Source organism: Zingiber officinale, chromosome 6B (assembly GCF_018446385.1).
Source record: "Zingiber officinale cultivar Zhangliang chromosome 6B, Zo_v1.1, whole genome shotgun sequence".
In the NCBI taxonomy this organism is placed as follows: domain Eukaryota; kingdom Viridiplantae; phylum Streptophyta; class Magnoliopsida; order Zingiberales; family Zingiberaceae; genus Zingiber; species Zingiber officinale.
In genome coordinates this window covers 73,901,643-73,927,113 of record NC_055996.1, presented here as the reverse complement: position 1 = coordinate 73,927,113, position 25,471 = coordinate 73,901,643, and the positions used below count along the sequence as shown (strand labels likewise).

Here is a 25,471-nt window from a genome sequence, read left to right as displayed (position 1 = left end):
ACCAAGCGAACACATCGTAGTTTTGTCTAAGGCAGGCGATCAACCTTGCCTTCTTCTCGCTTTCCAGGTGGGCGGTGACGAAAGTAGTCGCCTCCGACTAGCTTGGGTGAATTTACATCTCCTCCTTTTCATCATAATTCACACACAGGAGGTTTCTCTATAATAGTGTTCACCTCCAAACGCGGGTTCTTCTGAGTGACCCTTGCTTTAGATTTGATTATCTTGACGTAGCATCACCGAGCGACCAATTGGTAGCCTTTAACTTCGCCCATCTTGTCATCCACCAAGAACTTAATATTCCGATAGTAGGTGGACACCACGGCTCAGAACTCGTTGAGGGCCGGTTGACCCAATATAACGTTGTAGGCCGATGGTGGGTCTACCACAATGAAGTTTGTGATCCTTGTTTTCTTCAGTGGCTCCTCCCCGAGCGAGATGACCAACCTGACTTGGCAAAGCGACAACACTTTGTTGCCCGTGAAACTGTAGAGCGGGGTCGTCATGGGCAGTAACTCATGTTGGTGCGGTTAGCACTAACGATTTAACCCAGGTTTTGATGAATGACAAATAGGTTAAGTTAGTTTTGTTGTTATCTGACACTTTGATCGAGTGTGCAGGAGAAGTCCAGACAGGTCGACGGGCTGACCGGATGTCTGGCACGAAGTCCAGCTAGGTCGACGGGCTGACCGGATACCTGGCGAGAAGTCCAAGCGGGTCGACGGGCTGACCGGACGCTTGGCGAGAAGTCCAGCTAGGTCGACGGGCTGACCGGATAGCTGGGAGGAAGTCCAAGCGGGTCGACGGGCTGATCGGACGCTTGGCGAGAAGTCCAGACGGGTCGACGGGCTGACCGGACGTCTGGCAGGTAAGTGAGGTAAGTCACTGGAGGGGAGTGACTGTGAAGACGCGTTCCCGGGAAGGGGACATTAGGCGTCGATCCGGCTTAGATCCATTTCAGATGTCTAAGTCGAGATCGTGACTAGATTCCGGTCTCGGAAAGACGGAATCTAAGTCATACTCTTTTTTTCCATCTGTTGAACTTTAACTGTGCTAACAATCTGTTTTACAGGATGTATATTTGCCTCGGACTAACTTTGTTTTGCAGGAAAAAGGAGTTTTTCTGGAACAAGGTGGTCCGGGCGCCCGGAGGGGATCCGGGCGCCCGGAAGGGATCCGGGCGCCCGGAAGGCGAATTCTATCCAGCCAAGTCGTCGCCACGTGGAGCATCTTGGTTTGAGCAGTTACGTCACATTCCAGGCGCCCGTAAGGAATCCAGGCGCCCGGAACAACATATAAAAGAAGCACCAGGCAGGAGCTTCAGAATCAATCAAGCTGAGAACTCTTCTACTGCTGGTCTTACTGCTCGACGTTCAGTGCGACGCCAACAAAGCTCCGACACTACGCTCCGTTCTTTTCCCTTTTCGTCGGTATTTGTTTTCAGTTTTCATTAGCATTCCCTGTACGGTTCTTTTGTAATCATCATTTCGAATTGCTAGTGATTGCCCAACGAAAGTGGTCAAAGACCACGGGCCTTCGAGTAGGAGTCGTCACAGGCTCCGAACGAAGTAAAACCATTGTGTCTATTTTACTTTTCCGCTGCGTTTAAACTCTTGTTTTTCGAATCGATATTCACCCCCCCCTCTATCGAATCTAACGGTCCTACAACTCGCTTCGATCCATTTACAGCTGATCGAATGCCTTCTTGAATATGATATTCACCGAACTTCTTGTATCAACAAAGGTTCAGTGAATAGTATAATTGGCGATTACTGCTCGGATGATCAGCACATTGTCGTAAGGGATCTCCACTCCCTTTAAGTCTCTCGGGCTGAAGCTGATCTCAGGTCCTTCGGCTCTCTCTTTGCTACAACCCACAACATGAATCTCGAGTCACCGAGCGTGCGACTTCCTTACTTAGTTGGAATCACCATCGGTTGGCCCTCCGATGACCATTCCTATTTCACCCCGAGAGTCGTTGCTCCTATTCTCCTCCTTTTGGGATGAAGGCCTACTCTGTTTAGCAGGTACTCAGGCAAGTCTTGGGTTATTCCCTCGCTGGGGTTGATGATGGCGTGGCTCGGCCGTTGTCTTTTCTTCTTCCCTTTGACCGACTGATCGACACTTGTGTTGCCGATCAAGAGATGGGGGCAGACGATGATACCCCCTCGGGGCCGACTTGCTGGCTATCGGCGTCAGGTTATAGCAGTCCCTAGTATTGTGTGTCGTCGACTGATGAAAGGAACAAAACATCAACGTCCATATTTTACTCTTTGTAGCTTTTGGGTGATCGGCTGCCACATGTTGCACGACATGCATCTTGGGTTCATGGTGTGGTTGTGCTCCTCCTGATCGAGGCCCCTTAAGGGGTTGATGGTTGCTCTGTTACCGCCGTTCAGATGTTCCTGTGGGCTCGATGGGCGTCTCCCTCCTCCTTGTCGCCTGAGCTTCTTCCACATTGATGTATTCGATGACCTTCTTTTACAGGTGGCCGAAGTCCCTTGGCAACTTCCGGATGAGTGATCGGAAGAACTCCCCTTTGATGAGCCCTTGGGTGAAGGCGTTCACCAACACATCCGAGGAGACTGCTGGGATGCCCATGACCACCTGATTGAAGCGATGGATGTAGACCCTTAATGTTTTTCTGGGCCCTTGCTTCACCAACTCATCTTCTTGTGGTGGCGGCTATTGGCAAAGTGGTGAAGGAATGCCGCTTAGAAGTCCTTGAAGCTATGGATTGATTTGTCCAACAATCTCTTGAACTAGCGTAATGCGGATCTGAAGAGAGTGGTGAGGAAGACCCGACTTTTAACTCCATCGGTGTACTGATGAAGTGTGGGCGCATTGTCAAATTTGGCCAAGTGGTTGTCTGGGCCGGTGGTTCCGTTGTACTCTCCGATCGCCAGCGGAGTATAGTGCTTTGGCAGAGGGTCGTTCATAATCCCCTTTGAAAATTACTGATTGATCTGCTCGGGTAAATCATCTTCCCTAGGTGCCTGTCCTTTCCTTGCATCCCGAATGGGTGCATCCTCTGAAGAAGACCCCCGGTTCTTGTCCGCTCAACCCCGTTCCTTCGATGAGGTCCTGAACAACGGTCGGTGGAAGGGGATAGGTGCATTGGGAGCTTCCCCATATGTGCCAGCTGACTTCTTGCTATTACCCCAAGCGGATACTCAGTCTGCTCGATCACCGTGTTCAACTGGTCAACCAACGGTTGATGTTGCAGGCTCCTGCGCTTGGCGTTCGGCCAACGCTTATTGTTGTTGCTGCTCTACCATCTTGGCTACTCGGGCTTGTACCAACATGTTGAGCTCCTCTTACATCAGTGTCACCGTTGTGAATTGTCCAGCATCTTCCATCTCCTCGTTCGGATGCAGATTGTGTTTCCACAGGCAATGCCAAAATGATCCTGTCCAAAAGCGGGAAGGTGGAAAACTGGGGATGTGGCGACTTCGCTGACCGGTTAAAGACCTCGCTCTGCTCTATAAAACAAGTAACGTCAGTGTCAGGTCAGGGAAGGGATCCTTGGCGTTGGCCCTATGACGCTCAAGTCAATCACCGAAATGTGGAGAAAAGTAGAGCAACTGTATAACTGTGCGCAAATAGTAGATAACGTGTACTTTCATTGGTGATGGCCCCCCTTTATATAGAGGCATGAGCACGCTCTTTAATGTGTCGCACGATAAAACTTGCCAAGAAAGCACCTCTAACACCATATCTTAACAGGGTATACATATCCTTGACAAGACAGTAGAAGCTTCCGCCATACGATCCACCTGTAGACCATGCCTTATATCAGCGACACTACCTCCCAAAAGATGTTGAGAGATACTACAGTGGTCCTGTTGCTAGGCCGAGCGGGGTAGCCGCTCGGCCGGGATTCCGCTCCGTCCATGGCCAGGTCCCTCTGCTTGGCCGAGTGGGGTAGCCGCTCGGCCGAGACCGCTCTACTCTATCGATCTCAGTGGCCTTTTTATACGATGGCGTTGTAGCATTTACCTTCCCCCGTTCGAACAAGCTACCCGGTCTCCCTCAACGTCCTACTGCTTCGTATCGAGCGTCGGTTGTCTTACACATTATCTCGAGCTAGACTAGAGGTCTGCTTGGATCTGTCACCCGCCGGTCGGGGTCTGACTGCCTGACCGACTATTGTCATTGTCCTCCATTCGACCCTTTAACATTCAGCCATTGACCACCTTGACTTTAATCTCTACCTTGACAATTGACTCCGTGCCAAGTAGGCCTCCCTCCATCGCCGCATCCAGCTTAAACTTATTTCAAGCTTGGCTTAAGTTTGATTTATTTAAATGTTATCGAGCTCTCAATTATTTAAAATTTTTATGTGTGTGGTTGGTTATTCAGCTTAATAATATAAAGTTATTTGTTTATTTTAATTTTTTTTATTTATTTAGTATTTTGATAAAAGTTTTATTAGCTAGTGAACATAGTTTATAAACACTATTCATAAATATTATTCATAAATATTTACAAACTGAATATATATGTATTCAAGTTTATTAATTTAATTTAATAAATTATTCAAAATTATTTATTTAATTAATTTTGTATATATTAAACAAATATACATAAATTTTTATTAAATCGAACACTAAATTTATTTATGAATGTTCAGTGCATTTTGTAGCCCTAAGGAGAAGGTGGTAATAATTTATTTTCCTTATAATTTGTTCTCAAATATATCAATTAAAATTTTTAAAAAAACACACGTATAAAAATAAAGTTAAATCCACTCAAACGCCATCCTCAATTCACATCGCATGATCTTGTCATTCCAAACATATTGTTCCTTCCCCTTCAAAACACCTCACCATACATTTGTTAATATAAGAACAATGAAAGAGTACTCTTCTCTTCTCATCCCCAATCTAATTCACGGCCTCAACCATGTTCAAAGACACCAAACTTCTCTTCTTTTCTCTGATTATCACCTATGTTACATTCGTCTACAGCGAGGATCCTTATCGATTCTTCGATTGGAAAGTCACCTACGGAGATATCTATCCTTTGGGAATACGACAACAAGTACTCATCGTCATCTTCTTCTTCCTCTCGTTCTTTCTGGTATCTTTTTATAAAATTCTAAGACAGAAAGAACACTTATTTTGTTTATTCGTGTATAGGTAATATTGATCAATGGGCAATTCCCAGGGCCAGAAATACAGTCTCAAACCAACGACAACATAATCATCAACGTCTACAATGGATTGACGGAGCCTTTCCTCATCACATGGCAAGTGATCGATCGATCCTCTGATTCTACTGAAGATCATATGTATATATATTCTCATTAGCTAGTTTTGACGATGGACACTGATCACTTGCTGAATTATAAGGAACGGAGTGCAATTGAGAGGAAACTCATGGCAAGACGGTGTTTATGGGACTAATTGTGGGATCCCACCGAATAAGAACTATACGTACGTGATGCGTTTCAAGGATCAGATTGGAAGCTTCTTTTACTTTCCTTCGTTGGGGTTTCAGAAGGCGGCGGGAGGTTACGGCGGCATCAGTATTCTAAGCAGGCCTGGCGTTCCGGTGCCATTTCTTGCCCCCGTCAAGGAATACACGCTCCTCATCGGCGACTGGTATAAGACGGCTATTCACTCGGTATGTATTAAGTCATTAAAATGATTATCCAAATTTAACTTATTTTTTTTAATAAGCTTCAATTTGATTCCAATTTAAATTTGATTTTTCCCTCTTGATTAGATATTAAAAGAAAAAATAGACAATGGCATGGAACTTCCCTTCCCCGACGCCATCCTAATCAACGGCCGCAGCAGCTCCAATGGGGCATCCTTCACCGTTGATCAAGGTGAATGTCACTAACTATCCACAAGTTGCTATTATTTGATGCCAGATTATTTATTTCAAACTCATTAACTTATAATATGAACATTAAATTGCATATTATATTTAATTTGATACTTAAACTCACTCTTTGATCTTTGTCATCATATTTACTTATTGATACTTCTCTCGTTTGATGATATATTGGCATAAAGTTTTCACTAGTTGACTAACAAGGTGCAATTTGTAGGAAAAACCTATCGATTGAGGATCTCCAATGTAGGGTTAATGACCTCCTTAAATATTCAAATCCAAGGCCACCAGATGAAGTTGGTGGAGGTTGAGGGCACACACACTATCCAAAACTACTATCCCTCCCTTGATGTCCATGTTGGCCAATCGATGTCGGTGCTTGTCACGGCTGATCAATCACCCAAGGATTACTACATTGCCGTCTCCACCCGTTTCACCACCACCACCCTAACCACCACTGCCATCCTTCATTACAGCAATTCTGAGCAAAAGGCTTCAGGTCCAATCCCCACAGGTCCGACTGGGCAATTCGATTGGTCCATGAACCAAGCTCGAACCATTCGGTAATTGCTTTATATTGTTGTTTTAATTAGGGTATGCTTGATAGATAAATTTCAAGGACATGGTCAAAGTTGTTGGGGGTAAAATGGAAAGAAATAGTAAAGCAAAGGGGTAAACTGCGATCTATTAAACTTTTTGAGTTTAACTTTAAAAAAAAAAACTTAAAAACAGTGAGTAAAGCATTTTTTTTCTCCATGAATTAAAATTGAAGGGTAATTCCAAAAATAAAGTAAACTTTAGGGGCTAAAAAAAGTTAACTTTTTAAAAATAAGTAATTAATTAGTCTTAATTGACAGCACAAATCTGAGCGCAAGCGGGCCGCGGCCCAACCCACAAGGCTCGTACCACTACGGCTCGATCCCGGTGAACCGGACGATCCAGCTCGCCAACTCCGCCGCCCTGGTGGGCGGCAAGCAGCGCTACGCCGTCAACAGCGTCTCCTTCGTGGAGGCCGACACGCCGCTGAAGCTCGCCGACTACTTCAAGATTGACGGCGTTTTCAGGCTGGGGAGCATCGACGACCACCCCACCGGCGCGGCGGTGCACCTCGACACGGCGGTCATGGCCGCCGACTTCCGCGCGTTCGCGGAGGTGGTCTTCCAGAACGACGAGCCTACCGTGCAGAGCTGGCATCTGGATGGCTACAGCTTCTGGGTCGTAGGGTAAATATTTTCTGAGAGCATTTTACATTTTCTGAAACTACAAGGACTGATGTGAAAATTTTACCATCACCACCGTTCATCTTCTTTGCTTGCAGCATGAACAAAGGGGAATGGAGTCCGGCGAGTCGAAACGACTACAACCTTAAAGATGCGGTGTCTCGCTGCACCGCTCAGCTGTATCCCAATTCGTGGACTGCGGTTTACGTAGCCTTGGACAACGTGGGGATGTGGAATGTGCGATCGCAATGGTGGGAGCGACGGTACCTGGGCCAGCAGTTCTACTTGAGGGTTTACTCGCCGGCAGAATCCAGAAGAGACGAGTACCCGATGCCGGGCAACGCCCTCCTCTGCGGCAGAGCAGCGAAGGAGCTGATCAGTACCGCCAAGCACAGCTCCGGCTCCATCAACATTTCTATCTTTTAAGAGTTGGAATAAGACGAGATGTTCAACTCGTCACGAGTAGATCTCACTATGTTTTAAGAAAGAAATTAACAAGCAAAATTCCATCTGAATGACCATAATACATGTTTAAAATATTCCCTTTTTATCTTTTATGTCGTGAGTTATGTTTTTTTTAATATAAATATATATCATCAAAAATGTATAAAATATATAAGGTGATCATGGAGCCCCTTATGTCATATCTGACGAAATATCAGATTTGGAAGGGGATCAGAACTATGGTCGCGCACATGTGCTCACTCGTATACCATCTATCCCTGTCTCCTTTGCACATGCTGGATGGAAGCTCATCCTCAGTACCAGATACTGAAGCTGAGGTATCAATCAACACTATCTGTTATCTCTATCCAGCTGCTCATGTGTCCGCATCATCAATGTTCACGCTATATCACTATGTGAAAATTGATAATAGACTTCGGATATTATCCGAAGTAATAGGTAGGTAATTACCGAAGTAGACGCACGTGAAGTAAAAAGGTCAATTTTTTACTTCGCCACACTTTTATCGAAGTCTATCACCGGTCCAAAACCGGTTCAAAATCGGACCGTTTTCGAAGTAAAAAAACTCTATTACTTCATCGAGACCAATAAAATGACTGAAGTAGTTGATGATATATTACTTCATAGGTTTCGTTGTTTGATGAAGTAAAATAGGTATACAACTTCACAATTTTTGAATTCTGATGCAGTAAAAGTTTAATTTTACTTCTGCATAATTTGTCTTGGTTGAAGTATTTATTTTGTATTACTTCATCGTAGTATAACAGTAATAGAGTATATTTTACTACAACAAAAAATTCAATGTAGCAAAGTAATTTATACAAACTACTTCATAAATTTGATCAATAGTGAAGTAAATATAACTACACTACTATTTAAATTTAGCGAAGTCTTATTTGTCATATTACTTCATCATTTATTTATAGTATCAAAGTAATTGACCATATTTTACTGCAATACAATTTTAATTGACAAAAATTTAGATTATAATATTTTACTACAACACAATATTTTTTTACCACCAAAATTAAACAAATATATCACAAATATGTATCAAATACAATCCAAAAGTGTATTCATAAAAGACATGTTTAACCATAACCCAAAAATTTGTGTATCCAAAAATCTCTAAATACATATCTAAAATTTATATCATAGCCTACACTTTGGCACCCACATAGAAGTAGACGAATTCGCTCCATTCACTTCTGACTTCATCATACTGAGATTGATTGTAATACTATTTATTTTTTGATGCTGCAAACTGAAACATTAATAGAAGTTTAATTAAGGATCAATAAAAAATGACTCAATATTTTATAAAGAAAATATTTCATAAAGAAGAAATTCACCTTTCTCTCCAATTGTGGATCTTCATCCAAGGCTATCTCTTTCATGTACCGCATCACACAATATCCACATTCAACACCACCATTTTGTTTAAGATTACCCTAATGAAATTGAAAATGTCATGCAAGAAGTCACAATCCAAATAATAAAAATTATTAATTGTTGTCTAAATACATAGTCACAATACATACTGTCAATTATTTAAAACCTGGTCCTTTTGAAATACCCCTTGATGCATTGTATATCTTAACCCCACTACATTGTAAACAATAGAAAAATATTTTTACAACCTATAATGAATTGAATGCATTCAAAATCAGTATAATCTACTACTTACTTGGTCACAACAGTTTGTCAAGCATAGTCTCGGTTCCTGTTACTCAAAGAGTCCAATAAATATATCATATTCTTATCTTCATTAAATATAGTCAAGATCCAATGGTACCTGTACAAATAAAAATATAACATTGACGAGCATATAGTAGGAATTGATAAATAATTAAAATCTTACCCACAACTAGACAGCATGGCCTAGCACTAGAAGGGCATAAGATAAAGTGTCATAGTAGAATGAAGTAAAAACTACTATTAGATAGTTTAATATGACATATACTCCTAATACCAAGAATAATATTTATGAAGGTCGAGAAAAAACCTTTGGTAAATACTCGGTGACAATCATCATTGGACTACTTTGAGTAACAGCTCCCAGGAACTACACTACATTTGGATGCCTTATTTTTTGAAGGCAAGCTCATCAATAAATGCATAAAATCTAATTGAAAAACTATATATGTGTCTCAAGAAACCAAAGTACTAATATCCCCACAGGCCACAAAACATTATAATTTTAGCAAACAGAAATTTCACCAAGTAATATAGAACCAACACACACTTTATCCTCATTGGTCATGACTTCTTCACCAAACATTTTAACAGCAACTTGAATTCCATGCCATGTTGCTAACAGAAATGTGCCCTAAAAAATAAATCCATAAAAGGAATGTTTAGAGAAGACAAATATCACTAAATCAATTTAGGCAAATACTATTGTTTAGTAAATTAAGCAATACAAACCAAGGACATTTGTTCAGCAAAATAGATAGAATTTGCTCATTGAAGATGAACGGGAATGAATATATCAGTTAAAGAACAGGTTGGAGTAACCCATGCCATGTGTTTCATTGCCTCCATATGAAAAGTATCGAGATGAGGGGTAAATAAGTGAGCACAAAACAGTAAGAAATTGTAACTCTCTGATGTGATCTACTAGTTCCTCTAAAGTGAAGCCAGACTTCCAGAAAGAAAATTCTATTTCTAGTACCTTGCTTTTTGATAGGTATTAATAATTCATTCAATTAGAGCTTGATAAGAGTTATAAACAAAGAAGTAAAGTTGTTGCAAAGAGCAACATAACATAGATTTGAGTATTCAAAATAGAAAGTACAACTACCATGTCCAACCATGTCCATCCTTCAACAAAGTTATTACAAAAAAAATGCACATCACTTATAAATAAGTACAATATGACGATTTCCCCCTCAGAATTTAACAAAATATAAATGTTATCTAAAACTATAATAATAAATAGTGATTGAGTCTAGGGGGCTTTGAATCATAAGAATCCTACTTGCATTATTCTAGTGTTAGAAGGATCCTACCAATGAGCAAATAGAAAGGAAAAAGGGAATGATTGCATGTCACTATCCAATTTGTAATCACTAGCTAATGTGTCATTATCTTGTGAATATAAAAAAAAACATGTGAATCTAAACAAATTAGATATGGAATGTCCACAACATGATGAGAAGCGAGAAAAGAGAACTATGTTTTATGTACAAGAATATCAAAATATACTTCTTCTCTAAGCCATTTATTTTCTAATAACTAACAAGCAAGCAACTTATCCATTTCAAAGCAATTTCCAATAAAGAAAAAAAAATGGCTACAAAACAATAAACCTCACAACATATAGCGTGCAAGATGAAAGTATATTACAAGATAGTCATGTTGCAAAACATGAATGAAAATAGTTCAGAATGATAGTACCACATTTCCTATAATAATCCACAAACCAAGAAGTTTCTTTACATGAAAAGTAATGGGAATCTAGAAGGAAAATTCTAGATCTACAACCCTATCACTTGCACAATATCCAACAAGTTTTTCAAACAAACCAATCTAGTGAAGAAAAACAGATGTAAAAAAATTGAAGTCGCAAACAAGTGTGGAATAGGAGAAGCTTTAACTGAACATGCAAAAGAACAAAGATGAGAAGAAAATTTTCAATCTGTTTAGTCAATTTCTATCCAGATGTACATCAAGGACAAAAGTAGAAAACTTATATCTATACAAGAACCCAAAAACATCACCAAAACACATATCCAAACCAAGTTCCAAAACCCATCGTGAACCTCTCCAACGCAGAAATTCAATAGTAAACAATGTGAAGTCAAAATTTCACCATCTGAAGTTTAAACTGCCAAACAAATATCTGTCCAGAAATTTCAGAAACAATAGAAAGCCAAAGCATCATCAATCAAGGCTAAATCCACCAACAATCTGCCCAAAACTTTCAAGAGCAATGGGAAGGATCAAACATCATCGAATCCAGCAACAATCCATTAAAATCTTGGCCCAGAATCCCAATCTATTTGACAGAATCTGAACAAAACCCAATTCTATCTTAAACGCCTAAAATTCCTTCAAAAATCCAGAAAACACCACAAGCCGGAGAAAGACATCTCGGAAAGTGATTGAACCTCAACAAATCATCAAATTGAATTCACAGCAGTTAGCCTCAAGAACATACTTCTTACAGTATGCTTCGGAAGAACATTAAGAAGGAAACAAAATCCGAAACCTCAATCCATGGCAGAAACTTCAAAGCTCTGTTCCTTACAACTTACTTCGGAAAAACAATAAACTAACAAGAAAACTACTCCATAGCTACTCTTACCGCAGGTGAGGAGCAATTTACCCTTGTTCTTTGACTCACAACCGGAAACAACTTCTAGGGCTTCGGCGAGCTCGAGATCCCAGCTCTTCCTCGTGCCCACGAGCTCTCCTCGACGAGAGGGTCTTGAGACTGCAAAGGAACCTCGGATTGAACCCTTGGCCGGCCACCGAGACAAAGCCCTAGCTTTGTTCTTCAACTCCGCCCGAGAGGAAATCGCCGTGGACGCCGATGCACTACCGAAAAATATTGTTACTGGGTGTCGAAAATGCCGACGAAGTTGAAGAGGACGTCGAGGTAGACGAGGAAACCATCCCAGCCACCCCTGGCGAGAGTTCGAGCATGGCGGCTGATCTACTCCAAAGAGGCCAGCCCTCAGGAGAGAAGCGTAGGCTCCAAATCCGTCCTCCTTCCGGCGTCAGATGAGGCTGCGGAAGGCGCGGACGAGACGCCGAAGAGGGCGATCTAAGGTTTAGGGTTCGGTGCAAATTCCTTATAATAAATCAATTCAACTTTTAACAACTATAGCACCAATATTAATCCATTTAACTTATTACTTCACCAATTATCCATATAAAATTTATTTTATAACTTATTACTTCTCTGAATATATATTATGAAGTAAAAAATTAGATAAAATTAGAAGTGAGGTTCACATTTTTAAACCTATGAAGTATAAAATTGTATTTACTGTATCAAATTTATTATCGAAGTTGATTATCATATATTACTTCGCAATAGCTCATTGTCGAAGTAAATAATAGCGAAGTCTATTATCTATTTTCACATAGTGTATCCTGTGTCTCCTGCAAGCAGGTGCCTCTCACCTCCTCACCTCCTCCATGTCTATGTCATCTCCCATGTGTCTGTGAATCTCTAGTGACTCTAAGCAGTCTCGATCCATCTCCTCTTGTGTCATGGGCCAAGGACCCATGAAATCAATTTGAGCAAGTGACCAACTATCAACGGATTTGGCGCACCTTTACCGTGAGTCGTTTGCTGTGGACTAGATAGGTTTTTATGGTGGACCTATGGACCCTCCTAGGCTTTTTGGCAAAATCCTAACCATAAACGGATTTGGTGTTGTCTTTACCGCGAGTCGTTTGCTGTGGACTAGATAGACCTTTATGGTGTGCCTATTCACCCTCTTGGGCTTTTGGCAAAGCCCCAGTCTGTTGTGAGTTATGCTTGATTAGTGAGTAGGAGGTTCGTGCCAATATGGGATTTTAATCGATTTTAAAAAATATATATTTTTGATATGAATAACATTATAAGAGTATTTTCGTGATGGTACCCAGGTTATTTGTCGAGTGACCAGTCTCGCTTCTCAACCTGCTAGGTACTCGATTTTCAAGCACTAAACTATAGGATTGGGGGGGGGGGGGGGGGGGGGGGATTGCGCGTGTCATTTTTTCACAATTTTTTTTTGAAACTCGAGAGATAGTAGTGGAAAAGGAAAATAAAAATAATACTAACATTATTTCTTTATACTTGGTTCAAAGCTTGTGCTACTAGTCCAAGGCTCACGATCGTTGATCGCTATTGTTGGACAATCCACTATTAATTTGTCAACTACAAGAAATCTAATTACAATAAGGAAATAACACAAATTAAATATATTGACAACTTTAAGCAAAGTTTAGACTTGGACGTTGTTGTCAGAGTTGTGTTATAATGTCATAGTTGAATTTCAGAGTAGCTTAATGGTGTTTGAGCGTAGAAGATTGTGTTTTTTAGTTCTTGATTGAAGGTGTCTTTTTTATAGCTCATTCCAAGCGTATGTACCAGCTGCAGCGCCTCCACCAAGGCCTATTTGATCCACTTTCATCGCTAAGTTATACTTAGACCTATTTAGACTCCTCAAATACTTCTCTCAGGAGAGTTTATCTTATTTGCCAAACATCCGATCCTCCAGACCTATTTAGACTTCCTGCCCGATATCTAATCCTTTGATCCCCAGGACTTCCTCTCAATGTTCGATCCTCCAGACCCATCGAACTGCTAGCATCCAATCCTCTAGACATGTCTAATCTTCCTGCATGGTGTACTCTATTTGCCAAGTCTTCCTATCCGATCCCACTGACCAGTATTTCCTTGCCCAGTCCCATTGACCATGACTTCCTCACCTAAATGCAATTAGGGCTTTCTCTTTGCCTAATGTTGACTAGGACTTTTGTTTTGCCTGGTGATCCTGTCTGAAATCGTGAAGCTAGAAAGCTGGGAGGTAGCGGTTTCGCTGAACGGATGTGGACTCCGCTCCGCTCTGCAAAACAAATGACATCAGTGCCGGGCCAGGGAAGGGATCCCTAGCGTTGACCCTCCAATACTCAAGTCAGTCACCGGAAAATATGGAGAAGTAGAGCAATAGTAGCAACAATGGAATGCGATAGTAATGCGTACCTCTGCCTGTGAAAGACCCCCTTTATATAGAGCCCTGGTGAGTAGTGTACGCATTTCTCGAGGCATGAGCACGTTCTCCCAAGTGTCACATGAAAGGGTCTCGTCAGGAAAGTACCCCTAACACCATACCTTAACAAGATATGCATATTCCTGACGCGACAGTAGAAGCTTCGGTCGTACGATCCGCCTGTCGACCATGTCTCGTGTCAACAACACTATCTCCCAAAAGGATGTCAAGAGATACTATAGTGGTATCGTTGCTTGGCCGAGCTGGGTAGCCGCTCGGCCGGGACTCCGCTCCGTCCATAACCAGGTCCCGTTGATTAGTCGAGTGGGGTAGCCGCTCGATCCGGGCTCCGCTGTGTCATTGGCCAGGTCCCGTTGCTTGGCCGAGCGGGGTAGCCGCTCGGTCGGGACTCTGCTACATCCTGTCTCCGTATCGAGCATCGACTGTCTCACATATCATCTCGAGCCTAAGTGGGGGTCATCTTGGACCTGTATCCTTCCGGTTGGAGCCAGACAGCCCGACTGGCCATTGCAATTATCTTCTGCTCGACCTTTTGACATCCGAGTGTTGACTACCTTAACTTTGACCTCCACCCTGATGATTGACCTCGTGTCAGATAAACTTCCCTCCATTGTCGCATCACAAGCCTCCCCCTCAAGTCTAGTCGAAGGAGGCTGCAAGTCCGACTGACTGGACCACTAATCTTCGATGATTTATTAGCCTTTACCATTCGGCCTCACAAGGCCCGACCGGATATATAAATGCCGCTCAGCCAATTTTCCTTTGGAGCGACTGTGTTAAGGTCGTTTGGCTATATGATAATCGCATTCTCGCGTCGCTCGAGAGATGAGCTGCCACACTTGGTGGAAAAAAATTCCTTTCCTGTGCTCCCCGGCCGAGCGCTCTGACGTCATCTAAATTTCTTTAAAACTATACCAATCCCTGCTCATTATGGCTGAGCACGCGGCCATGCTTTTTAATTAAGCCTCATTAATATTGTCCGGTGGTTGAGCGCCATGTGCCCCTCTTTCTGCCACCGCACGTTTGACGTGATAGGCGAATATCCACCGGCGACATGACAGGTGCCTTTTCGAATTCAACGGCTGGATTTTTCTCTAGGTTTTCGTACCCCTGGATCGGATGACTCAGGTCGATCGATCGCGAGGTTTATAAGCCTCACGTGCGTCACCTTCCTCCTTACTTCGCGCATCTTCATCTTCGAGTTCTCCAGCTACGCTTTGCTTCCTCTATCTCTCTGACAGTAAGCTTCTTTTCCCTTTCAATCGAATCTTTTCGTTGCATCTCTTCCATCTCCTTATTTTTCGATGGCAAGCTTCTCATTAGCCCCCGTCGTGGACCTATGCTCTGGTACACATCCATCGAGTCCAGGTTCAATGGTGGTGACGCTGAGAGTTTGAGAGCTGCTTTCGAAATTTTGTCTGACTATCAAATCGGTCTTCCTTCAACTTTTGACCACCCGAACGAACCGTCGGTGGGTTTATTATGCTTCTTTTGGGACCAATTTACCGTTGATCTGCGGTTCCCGATCCATCCTTTATTCTTTGCTGTTTGTAAATATTTTCATATTTCTCTCCATCAACTAGTGTCGAACTCCTTTCGGCTGCTATGCGGGGTCGTCGTTCTGTTCCTCCTGCACGACATTCCTCTTACTCCTTGATTCTTCCACTATTTCTATTATCCCAACTTGTTTGAGCCAGGAACTTTTCTTTTCCAAGCCCGAGTGGGCCTAGGCATCTTTGATAAGATGTCTTCCTCTAACAAGCATTGGAAGGACTACTGTTTCTTTGTTCGCTTTCCCGAGCGGTTAGACTTTTCAACCGGCTGGCAGTTAGAAGTGTCGAACCCTTCAGAGCTCAAGAAATATAAGAGTCAATCGTGTTGGATCGAGACGCGCAAGAGGGGGGGGGTGAATAGCGATCGCGGCTTTCACACTTTTCGAATCGCAAAACTATCGGAGTTAAAACACAGCGGAATAAAAACAAACACACAAACACAGGGGAGTTTACTTCGTTCGGAGCCTGTGACGACTCCTACTCGAAGGCCCACGATCCTTGATCGCTTTCCGTGGGCAACAACTATAAGTTCGAATAGAGTACAAGTATTGCCAATAAGTACAATAAAAAGAAACACAGTTATACCGACAACATTATAGAAATCACAAGTTTCAGAGCTCCGGGTCGTCGGTGTCAAGTCGTAGCACTTCCGGGTCGTCAATTTAGCAGCACGCAGTAAGAGGATTACTTAGAATCTGATCAATGAAGGTGCTGCTCGAAACCCCTTTATAAAGGGTGTTCAAGGCGCCTTGAAAGCCATCCAAGGCACCTTAAACAAGCCGAGTCGCCCGCGTGGATCAAGCTTGAACTGGTCGATTTTTATCTCTTCAAGGCGCCTTATGCCTCATTCAAGGCGCCTTCCAAGGCGCCTTATGACTCCTTCAAGGCGCCTCCAGAGTGCTTCGCAGCCAGCTCCAGCTTTGCACCCGAGGCGCCTCCAAGTCCCATGGAGGCGCCTCAGACATTGTTCATCCGAGATTAACTTGTGCTCCTTTGGTCTTGCAACAGTGCTAGTCCCAAACACATACCCTACAAACCAAAGTTAGCACAATACAACAGAAAATATGATAACAGAGTAATGACAGTATCCGGACTGTCTGGGTCTGACTTCGGATTTCCGTCCGGAAACCCTAGGTCAACCCGACGCCTACTGTTCCCTCTACGGGGAACACGTCCTCACCTACTCCACTCAGGAGATTTATCTGCTGCCAGTCCGGTCCTCCAGACCGACTGACCTTTCCGCCTAGGGTTACCACCCCCTAGGACCTAGAGTTACCGCCCCCTAGGGTTTTTCACCACCTAGGGTTACCACCCCCTAGGACCTAAGGTTGCCGCCCCTTAGGGTTTTCCTCTACCTAGAGTTACCACCCCCTAGGACCTAAGGTTGCCGCCCCTTAGGGTTTTCCTCCACCTAGGGTTACCACCCCCTAGGACCTAAGGTTGCCGCCCTTTAGGGTTTTCCTCCACCTAGGGTTACCACCCCCTAGGACCTAAGGTTACCACCCCTTAGGATTTTCACCTGTCTAACCGCAGTTAGGACTTTCCTGAAACCTTATTTAAGCATGTTAGATAACAAAGAATCTTAACTTTGAATCCCTTTGCCATTATCAAAACTTAGGTTCGATCGTCGGATGCTTCCCACACCAACAATCTCCCCCTTTTTGATTATGACAACAAAAATTCAAAGTTAAGAAAATAATGCCACAAAAAATATAAGCATGAAAATACAAGCATAATGATAATTAAGTGCAGAGCTCCCCCTTAGTGAGAACCTTAAGTATAAAGACTCCCCCTTGATAAAAGCTCACCTTAAAATTTGAATTTCTTAAATTCTTTGAATTTTCCTTAATTCTTTGAATTTTCTTATACTCTCCCCCTTTGCCATATATCAAAATAAACAAGATATTAGTTTATATAGGCCTTAGTTTCGTTTTTGTAAAAACTGTACTTTTCAGAATAGAGGGTTAAGTAAACACTTAGATACCAAGTAGATAAAAATAATATAGGGCTCTAAAGATACTTCGATAAACACTTAGCTTTTAGAAGTTTCTTGTAATATTGAAGTCATATATTTTGAAGGTATGCCTTTTTCTTTTAAAATTAGCTAAGATAAAATTATTTTGACCTTGAAAAATAACTTAGCTAATTTTGTGACATCAAAACACTTAGAAAAATATTTAGCTTAATTAAAAAAACTTCTTGAAAGTTAGTTAACTTTTTGAACAAGAAATTTTTCTAAAAAGGAATACTTAGTTAAATCCTTAGTTTGAAAAGTAGGGAGTTTGAGAGGGGATAAAAATAAGCCTTTTTGTTTTAAAAAAAATATAGCCAAATTTGAGATAGTTTTGAAAGACCATTTAGAAAACTACTAAGCTAAATTTGAAAAGGCTTTAGAAAGATATTTAATTAAATTTGAAAAGCTTTAGTTTGAAAAACTTAGCTAAATTTGAAAAGCTTTTCAAGAATTACTCGATAATTAGCTTGACTCCGCTTACTCCCCCTTAATTAATACCAAATTAAATCCTTAGGGTCTAAAAGTACAAGCATAAGAAGAACTTTATATTATCCTAATTCCATCTCACCCATTCTAGATTATCAAGCATGTTCAGCTTATGAGTGAGTGCGAGATGAAATTAATTTTAATATTTGAAAATATTGAAAAATGAGTAAATATTAAACTTTTGAGAATATGTTGAAAATTAATTGGAGTTAACATTAGCAATCAGAATTTGATGATATGATTTGAGAATTAAAGATTTTTAAACCCCTTTAAATTAATTAATTTTCAAATAATTTTTAAATAACTTTTAAAAGATTTTTGAAATGATTTTTTAAACGATTTTTGAAATGATTTTGAAAGATTTTTCAAGTAATTTTGAAGATGATTTTTAAAGAATTTTTAAATAACTTTTAAAATGAGTTTTAAAAGAATTTTTTAAAAGATTTTTCAAATAATTTTGAAGATGATTTTTAAAGAATTTTTAAATAATTTTAAAATGAGTTTTAAAATAATTTTGAAATTGGTTTAAAAGATTTTTAAGATAATTTTGAAAATAAGTTTTAAAAGATTTTTAAAGAATTTTAAAATGATTTTGAAAATAAGTTTTAAAAGATTTTTAAGATAATTTTGAAAATAAGTTTTAAAAGATTTTTAAGATGATTTTGAAAATAAGTTTTAAAAGATTTTTAAAATGATTTTGAAAATAAGTTTTAAAAGATTTTTAAGATGATTTTGAAAATAAGTTTTTAAAAGATTTTTAAGATAATTTTGAAAATAAGTTTTAAAAGATTTTTAAAATGATTTTAAAAGATTTTTCAAATAATTTTGAAGATGATTTTTAAAGAATTTTTAAATAACTTTGAAAATAAGTTTTAAGATAATTTTGAAATTGGTTTAAAAGATTTTTAAGATAATTTTGAAAATAAGTTTTAAAAGATTTTTAAAATGATTTTGAAAATAAGTTTTAAAAGATTTTAAGATAATTTTGAAAATAAGTTTTAAAAGATTTTTAAAGATTTTTCAAATAATTTTAATTAAAAAAACATAATATTAATTATGAATTTAATTTTGAATTTTAATTTTAAATTCCTTAGTCATCTCACCCGATCTAAATTTTCAATCAGGGAATCCTATAATTTTTGTGAGATAAATTGAGGTTCAATTATAGGGTTTTGTTTAACTTTGTGTTAGATTCAGGTTTAACTTTGGGTTCAACAAGTAAGCATTCTTTGGATAAACTTCTGGGCTATGGTGAGTCACAAGGAACTCATTAAAGTAACCATGCCTTCGAGGTTTTCCAAATAGTCCTACCCATTGAACTTAATACTAAACCTTGGTCTAACTAGTTAGGATCCATTTAAAGGTAGCTTCGGTCAGTTCCACTTGGCCAAATGCACCAGGTCGAAGCCATATCTTCCTAGACATGCGATGCCAAGCTTCCCTAACGTACTATCATCCAAAAACTTCACCAGTACCGTGGGTCAAGTTAAACCTAGCCCATTTTATCTAACCTTAATTACCCTGCCGGGTAGTCTACTCTTATTTACTCATTTCGGGTAGATTAAGTTTGGGTTACCCTACCGGGTAAGTTTGTTTTGGAGGTGCCAGCTATTCTGGAACCTCCCCCTACATTATTGATAATTTTATTTAAATTAGGTTAGAGTTATATTTAAATTAAGTTTAGTAAATAAAAGGTACTTGATTATAGCTTGGTTTGTAGTGTTTAAGTTTTACTTTAGACTTGTAATCTAAGTCTAGGTTTTGTGATTTGACTAAATTATTAACAATCTTCTCTAATTCATCAATTTTATCTTTTAAAATATTATTTTGTATTTTTATTTTTCTAAGAGTTAATTTCTTATTTTTATTTGAATTAATTTTATTCATTACATTATTAGCATGCATATCTAATTTTGAAGAGAAATTTATACTAGAGCAAGCAGGATTAGTTAAACTAGTGCAATCATGTGTTGCATAAACTGGATTTTCATATAATATAAATGTACTAACCTTGATTTCTTCCTCTGGATTCTTGGGTCTTCTTTCTGGGCATTGTCTTTTGCAGTGACCCATTTGTTTGCATTTGGAGCATTTAATTTGTTCCTTCCCTCTTTTGATCATTTTCTCCTTCTTCTTCGATTGTACCGGCCGAGTCTTATGAGTAGGACACTCGTTTTTATAGTGCCCTCTCTCCCTACACTTAAAACAAGTTATGTGACATTTGCATTTTGAATTTACAATCTTACCTCTCAAATTCATGACAGGATCCTCCCCCTTGACTGTTGCCACCTCGAGTTCAGACTCAGATTCAGCAATTTCCTCTCTGGCCATTAGTACTATGAAATCGGTTTGATCTGATTCTTCTGAGTCTGGTTCGGAGGTTGACTCTGGAGATTCGTATTTGGGTTCGCAGTCTTGTTCAATTTCTGACTCTGAAGGAATCTCATGAAGTTTGAGTAGTTTCTCCCAAAGCTCTTTAGCAGTGTCGAACCTTCTGACTCGATCAAGATTTGAATTTGATAGTCCGCCTAGGAGAATACATGTTGCCTTTGCATTTGTCTCGAAGTTTCTTATTGTTTATGCATCCCACTTGTCATAGGAGATTGATACACCTTCTTCAGTTGGGAGAATGAGCCCGATCTGGACTATGGTCCATGTCTCCACTTGGGTTTTCAGTTGGTACTCCATCTGGTCTTTCCAGTAACCAAAATTTTAGCTGGACAAGAGTGGTAGGCTTGTGGTGTTGTATCCATCTTCATAGGCCATTTAAGATTAACTACGAAGAAAATAAATGACAAGAAAATTTCAGGACTTGGTCCTGGATTAGTAGTGCGGGAAGTATTTAAAAATAGAACACGAACTCGGGTGGTGTTGCACCAACCTCGAGCAAAAACCGATTCGAGAAAAAGAATTAGAATATAACTATAAAGCTAAATTCTAATTGACTCCAAAAATATGAAATTACCACGAAAAAATTATTTTGAATGGGGGTTGCATCAATTCAAAACGACCCCGCTCTGATACCAATTGTTGGATCGAGACGCACTAGAGGGGGGGGGGGTGAATAGCGTTCGCGACTTTCACACTTTTCTAATCGCAAAACTATCAGAGTTAAAACGCAGCGGAATAAAAACAAACACACAAACACAGGGGAATTTACTTCGTTCGGAGCCTGTGACGACTTCTACTCGAAGGTCCGCGATCCTTGATCGCTTTCCGTGGACAACAACTATAAGTTCGAATAGAGTACAAGTATTGCAAATAAGTACAATAAAAAGAAACACAGTTATACCGACAACAGTATAGAAATCATAAGTTTCGGAGCTCCGGGTCGTCGGTGTCAAGTCGTAGCACTTCCGAGTCGTCGATTTAGCAGCACGCAGTAAGAGGATTACTTAGAATCTGATCAATGAAGGTGCTGCTCGAAACCCCTTTATAAAGGGTGTTCAAGGCGCCTTGAAAGCCATCCAAGGCACCTTAAACAAGCCGAGTTGCCCGCGTGGATCAAGCTTGAACTGGTCGATTTTTATCTCTTCAAGGCGCCTTATGCCTCATTCAAAGCGCCTTCCAAGGCGCCTTATGACTCCTTCAAGGTGCCTCCAGAGTGCTTTGCAGCCAGCTCCAGTTTTGCACCCGAGGCGCCTCCAAGCCCCATGGAGGCGCCTCAGACACTGTTCATCCGAGGTTAACTTGTGCTCCTTTGGTCCTGCAACAGTGTTAGTCCCAAACACATACCTTGCAAACCAAAGTTAGCAAAATACAACAGAAAATATGATAACAGAGTAATGACAGTCTCCGGATTGTCTGGGTCTGACTTCGGATTTCCGTCCGGAAACCCTAGGTCGACCCGACGCCTACTGTTCCCTCTACGGGGAACGCGTCCTCACCTACTCCACTCAGGAGATTTACCTACTGCCAGTCCGGTCCTCCAGACCGACTGGACTTTCCGCCTAGGGTTCCACCCCCTAGGACCTAGGGTTACCACCCCCTAGGACCTAAGGTTACCCCCCTTAGGATTTTCCTCCACCTAGGGTTACCACCCCCTAGGACCTAAGGTTGCCGCCCCTTAGGGTTTTCCTCCACCTAGGGTTACCACTCCCTAGGACCTAAGGTTGCCGCCCCTTAGGGTTTTCCTCCACCTAGAGTTACCACCCCCTAGGACCTATGGTTACCACCCCTTAGGATTTTCACCTGCCTAACCATAGTTAGGACTTTCCTGAAACCTTATTTAAGCATGTTAGATAACAAAGAATCTTAACTTTGAATCCCTTTGCCATTATCAAAACTTAGGTTCGATCGTCGGATGCTTCCCACACCAACAAATCGGACTACATCCACGTAACGTCAAGTTTGGTTGGTCAGAAGTACCATATCGACAAGTTGCTGTGGGAGGACATCCTCTACGTGTTCGGCCTGATCCTGATCCGGACAAGGCTTCCGTCTAGCCTAGGTATGCTCTTTCTTTTCCCCAACCTTTGAATTTAATTGATTTTTCTTTCTTTTGTGTAGCTCAAAACATGTTGCGAGCGTGCCTGGCAGGCAAGTGTAAGTTTGCGGACACATACATCAATGCTACGACCCTAGTTGAGCTGGAGAGCCACAGTCTACAGTCGGTTGGCATCAACAAGGATCCGCTCAGCGAGGAGGAGGGAACCCAAGTGCTGGGGAGCGGCGCTGGGGGAAGTTGGACAACTGCAAGCAATGCGGTGGCTACAATAGCAGACCTTCTATCTGGACGGCCGCCCATGATCCTGATAGCGATTGCTTCAGAGTCGGTAACTTCTGATGAGCCCCTTCGAGAACACAAGAGACACCGAGTGGAAGGGGGTTCCTCCCGATCTACAACTTTCGTCTTGCAGACTCCAGCACCGGTCGTCTCTCGACCACTATTCGAGCTGGGCGAAACCTCTGCGCCTACTCCCAATCAGGGAGTCGCTGTGCTCCCAGGTTCTATATCTTCTAATCAGACACCGTCATTATCTGATTTACCTGAGGGATTAATGGCCGCACCGCCAGTCGTCTTCATGCCACCCTCTTTGTCGGCGGCACGAGTGTCCCGTGTTCGATCTGCGTCATCTCCTCAAGCGGCTGGTAGAGAAACTTCAGCCCTGTCTACTCTGAGAGGCCAATGCCACATAACAGCAGCCAAACATCTGTCTATGTGTTGGTGCGATTAGCACTAATGATCTAACTCAAGTTTTGATGAATGACAAAATAGGTTAAGTTAATTTCGTTGTTATCTAACACTCTGATCGAGTGTACAGGAGAAGCCCAGACAGGTCGACGGGCTGATCTGATGTCTGGCACGAAGCCCAGCTAGGTCGATGGGTTGAACAGATAGCTGCCACAAAGTCCAAACGGGTTGACGGGCCGACCGGACGTTTGGAACGAAGTCCAGCTAGGTCGACGGCTGACCAGATAGCTGGCACGAAGCCCAGACTGGTCGAAGGATTGACCGGATGTCTGGCAGCTAAGTGGAGGTTAGTCACTAGAGGGGAGTGACTGTGAGGACGCGTTCCAGGGAAGGGAACTTAGACGCCGATCCAACTTAGAATCATTTCGGAACCCTAAGTCGAGATCTTGACTAGATTCCGGTCTCGAGGAGACGGAATCTAATTACTATTCTGTTTGATTTTTAATTATGTTAATACTCTGTTTTACAGGATATATATCTTATATTTGCCTCCGGACTAACATTTTCTTGCAGGAAGGAATCTACTGGAAAATGAGGGTCCGGGCGCCCGGGATGGTTCCAGGCGCCCGGAGGTCCGGGCGCCTGGGAGGGATCCGGGCGCACGCAGGTGAAATTTTATCCCAACGTCGCCTCGCCAAGTGGAGCTCACTGATTGGCTTGGCTACGTCACATCTAAGGCACCCTGAAGGTTCCGAGCGCCTCGAACCTCCTATATAAGGAGGGTCAAGGCCGAAGCTCCAGACACAACTCACGATTCACTCTCTAGTGCTCTTGTGACGCTGCGAAGACAGTCTGACAACGCTATGCTTTTTTCATTCTTCTTTTTCTTGTCAGTATTGTTTTTTTTTCATTAGCTTTCATGTATTTTAAGTTGTAAACAATTTCGAATTGCTAGTGATTGCCCATCGAAAGCACCCTTATATGCAGACCTTGGAGTAGGAGTCGACACAGGCTCCGAACTAAGTAAAAATTACTCGTGTCATTCTTTTTCGCATTTCTTATTCCGCTGCGTATTCTCGATAATTTTTTTTAAATCGATATTCACTCCCCCCTCTATCGAACGCTTACGATCCAACAAGTGGTATCAGAGCAGGTACCGCTCTGATTTGGTGCAACCACCAATCAGATAGGGGGTGAAACTAGTTTTTTTTCCCTTTTTCTTTCTTTCTTCGATTTCCAGATTTTCGTAATTTTCCAAACTGGTACTATTACCTTTTTGGAAACTTTTTTCGTCGCAATCAATCTAAATTGGTGCAACACTAATTCAGTTTTTAAATTATTTCTATTTTATCCCGTACTACTAATCCAAGACCTAGTCTTGGGACCTTTTTGTCTTTTTCTTTACTTGTGTGCAAGATGTCTCAAATTGAAGGCTTCAGCATAGTACATCCTTCCCTGTTCAACGGGGATGATTTTCCGTATTGAAAGAAGCGGATGGAGGTCTACCTGAAGATGAACTTCGACCAATGGTTCAACGTCACAAGAGGCTACAAAACACCAGTCGACAACTCCGGAATCCCACTGGAACCAGAACAGTGGACTCCGAATATGAAGAAGAAAGCGTCAACGGAATTCAAAGCACTCAACACGCTCCAGTACGGACTGACGAAGGAAGAATTGAACCGGGTAGGACCTCACCAGAATGCAAAGGAATTGTGGGACAAACTGATCGAACTACACGAAGGGACAAGCGACGTCAAGGTAACGAAGTGTGGTCTATTATTAAATAGATTATTTAATATTAAAATGCAGGAAGGTGAAACGACGAGTCAGCTTCATGCGAGGATTAAAGATATCCTCAACGGACTCCAAGCGATAGGACACCAAATGGAAAATCGAGATCTAATCAGGTACGTGTTAAACGCTTTTCCACGCAACACTTTGTGGGCATCTATCGTGGATGCCTACAAAATTTTGAAAAATTTATCCAAATTAAAATTAGATAAATTATTTTATGAGTTAGA

At 41.4% G+C, this 25,471-nt stretch overlaps 1 protein-coding gene across 1 annotated transcript; it reads left to right on the top strand.

The window, feature by feature from the left end:
* Positions 1-1,344: 1,344 nt before the first annotated feature.
* LOC121991116 (L-ascorbate oxidase homolog) lies at positions 1,345-7,487 on the top strand (the record flags this gene model as incomplete). The annotated part of the gene is made up of 8 exons (XM_042545139.1): positions 1,345-1,380; positions 4,972-5,040; positions 5,139-5,248; positions 5,352-5,625; positions 5,728-5,833; positions 6,059-6,404; positions 6,699-7,064; positions 7,160-7,487. Coding segments are annotated over 8 exons (1,635 nt in total), but the record flags the coding sequence as incomplete, so codon positions are not given.
* Between the last annotated feature and the right edge of the window lie 17,984 nt (positions 7,488-25,471).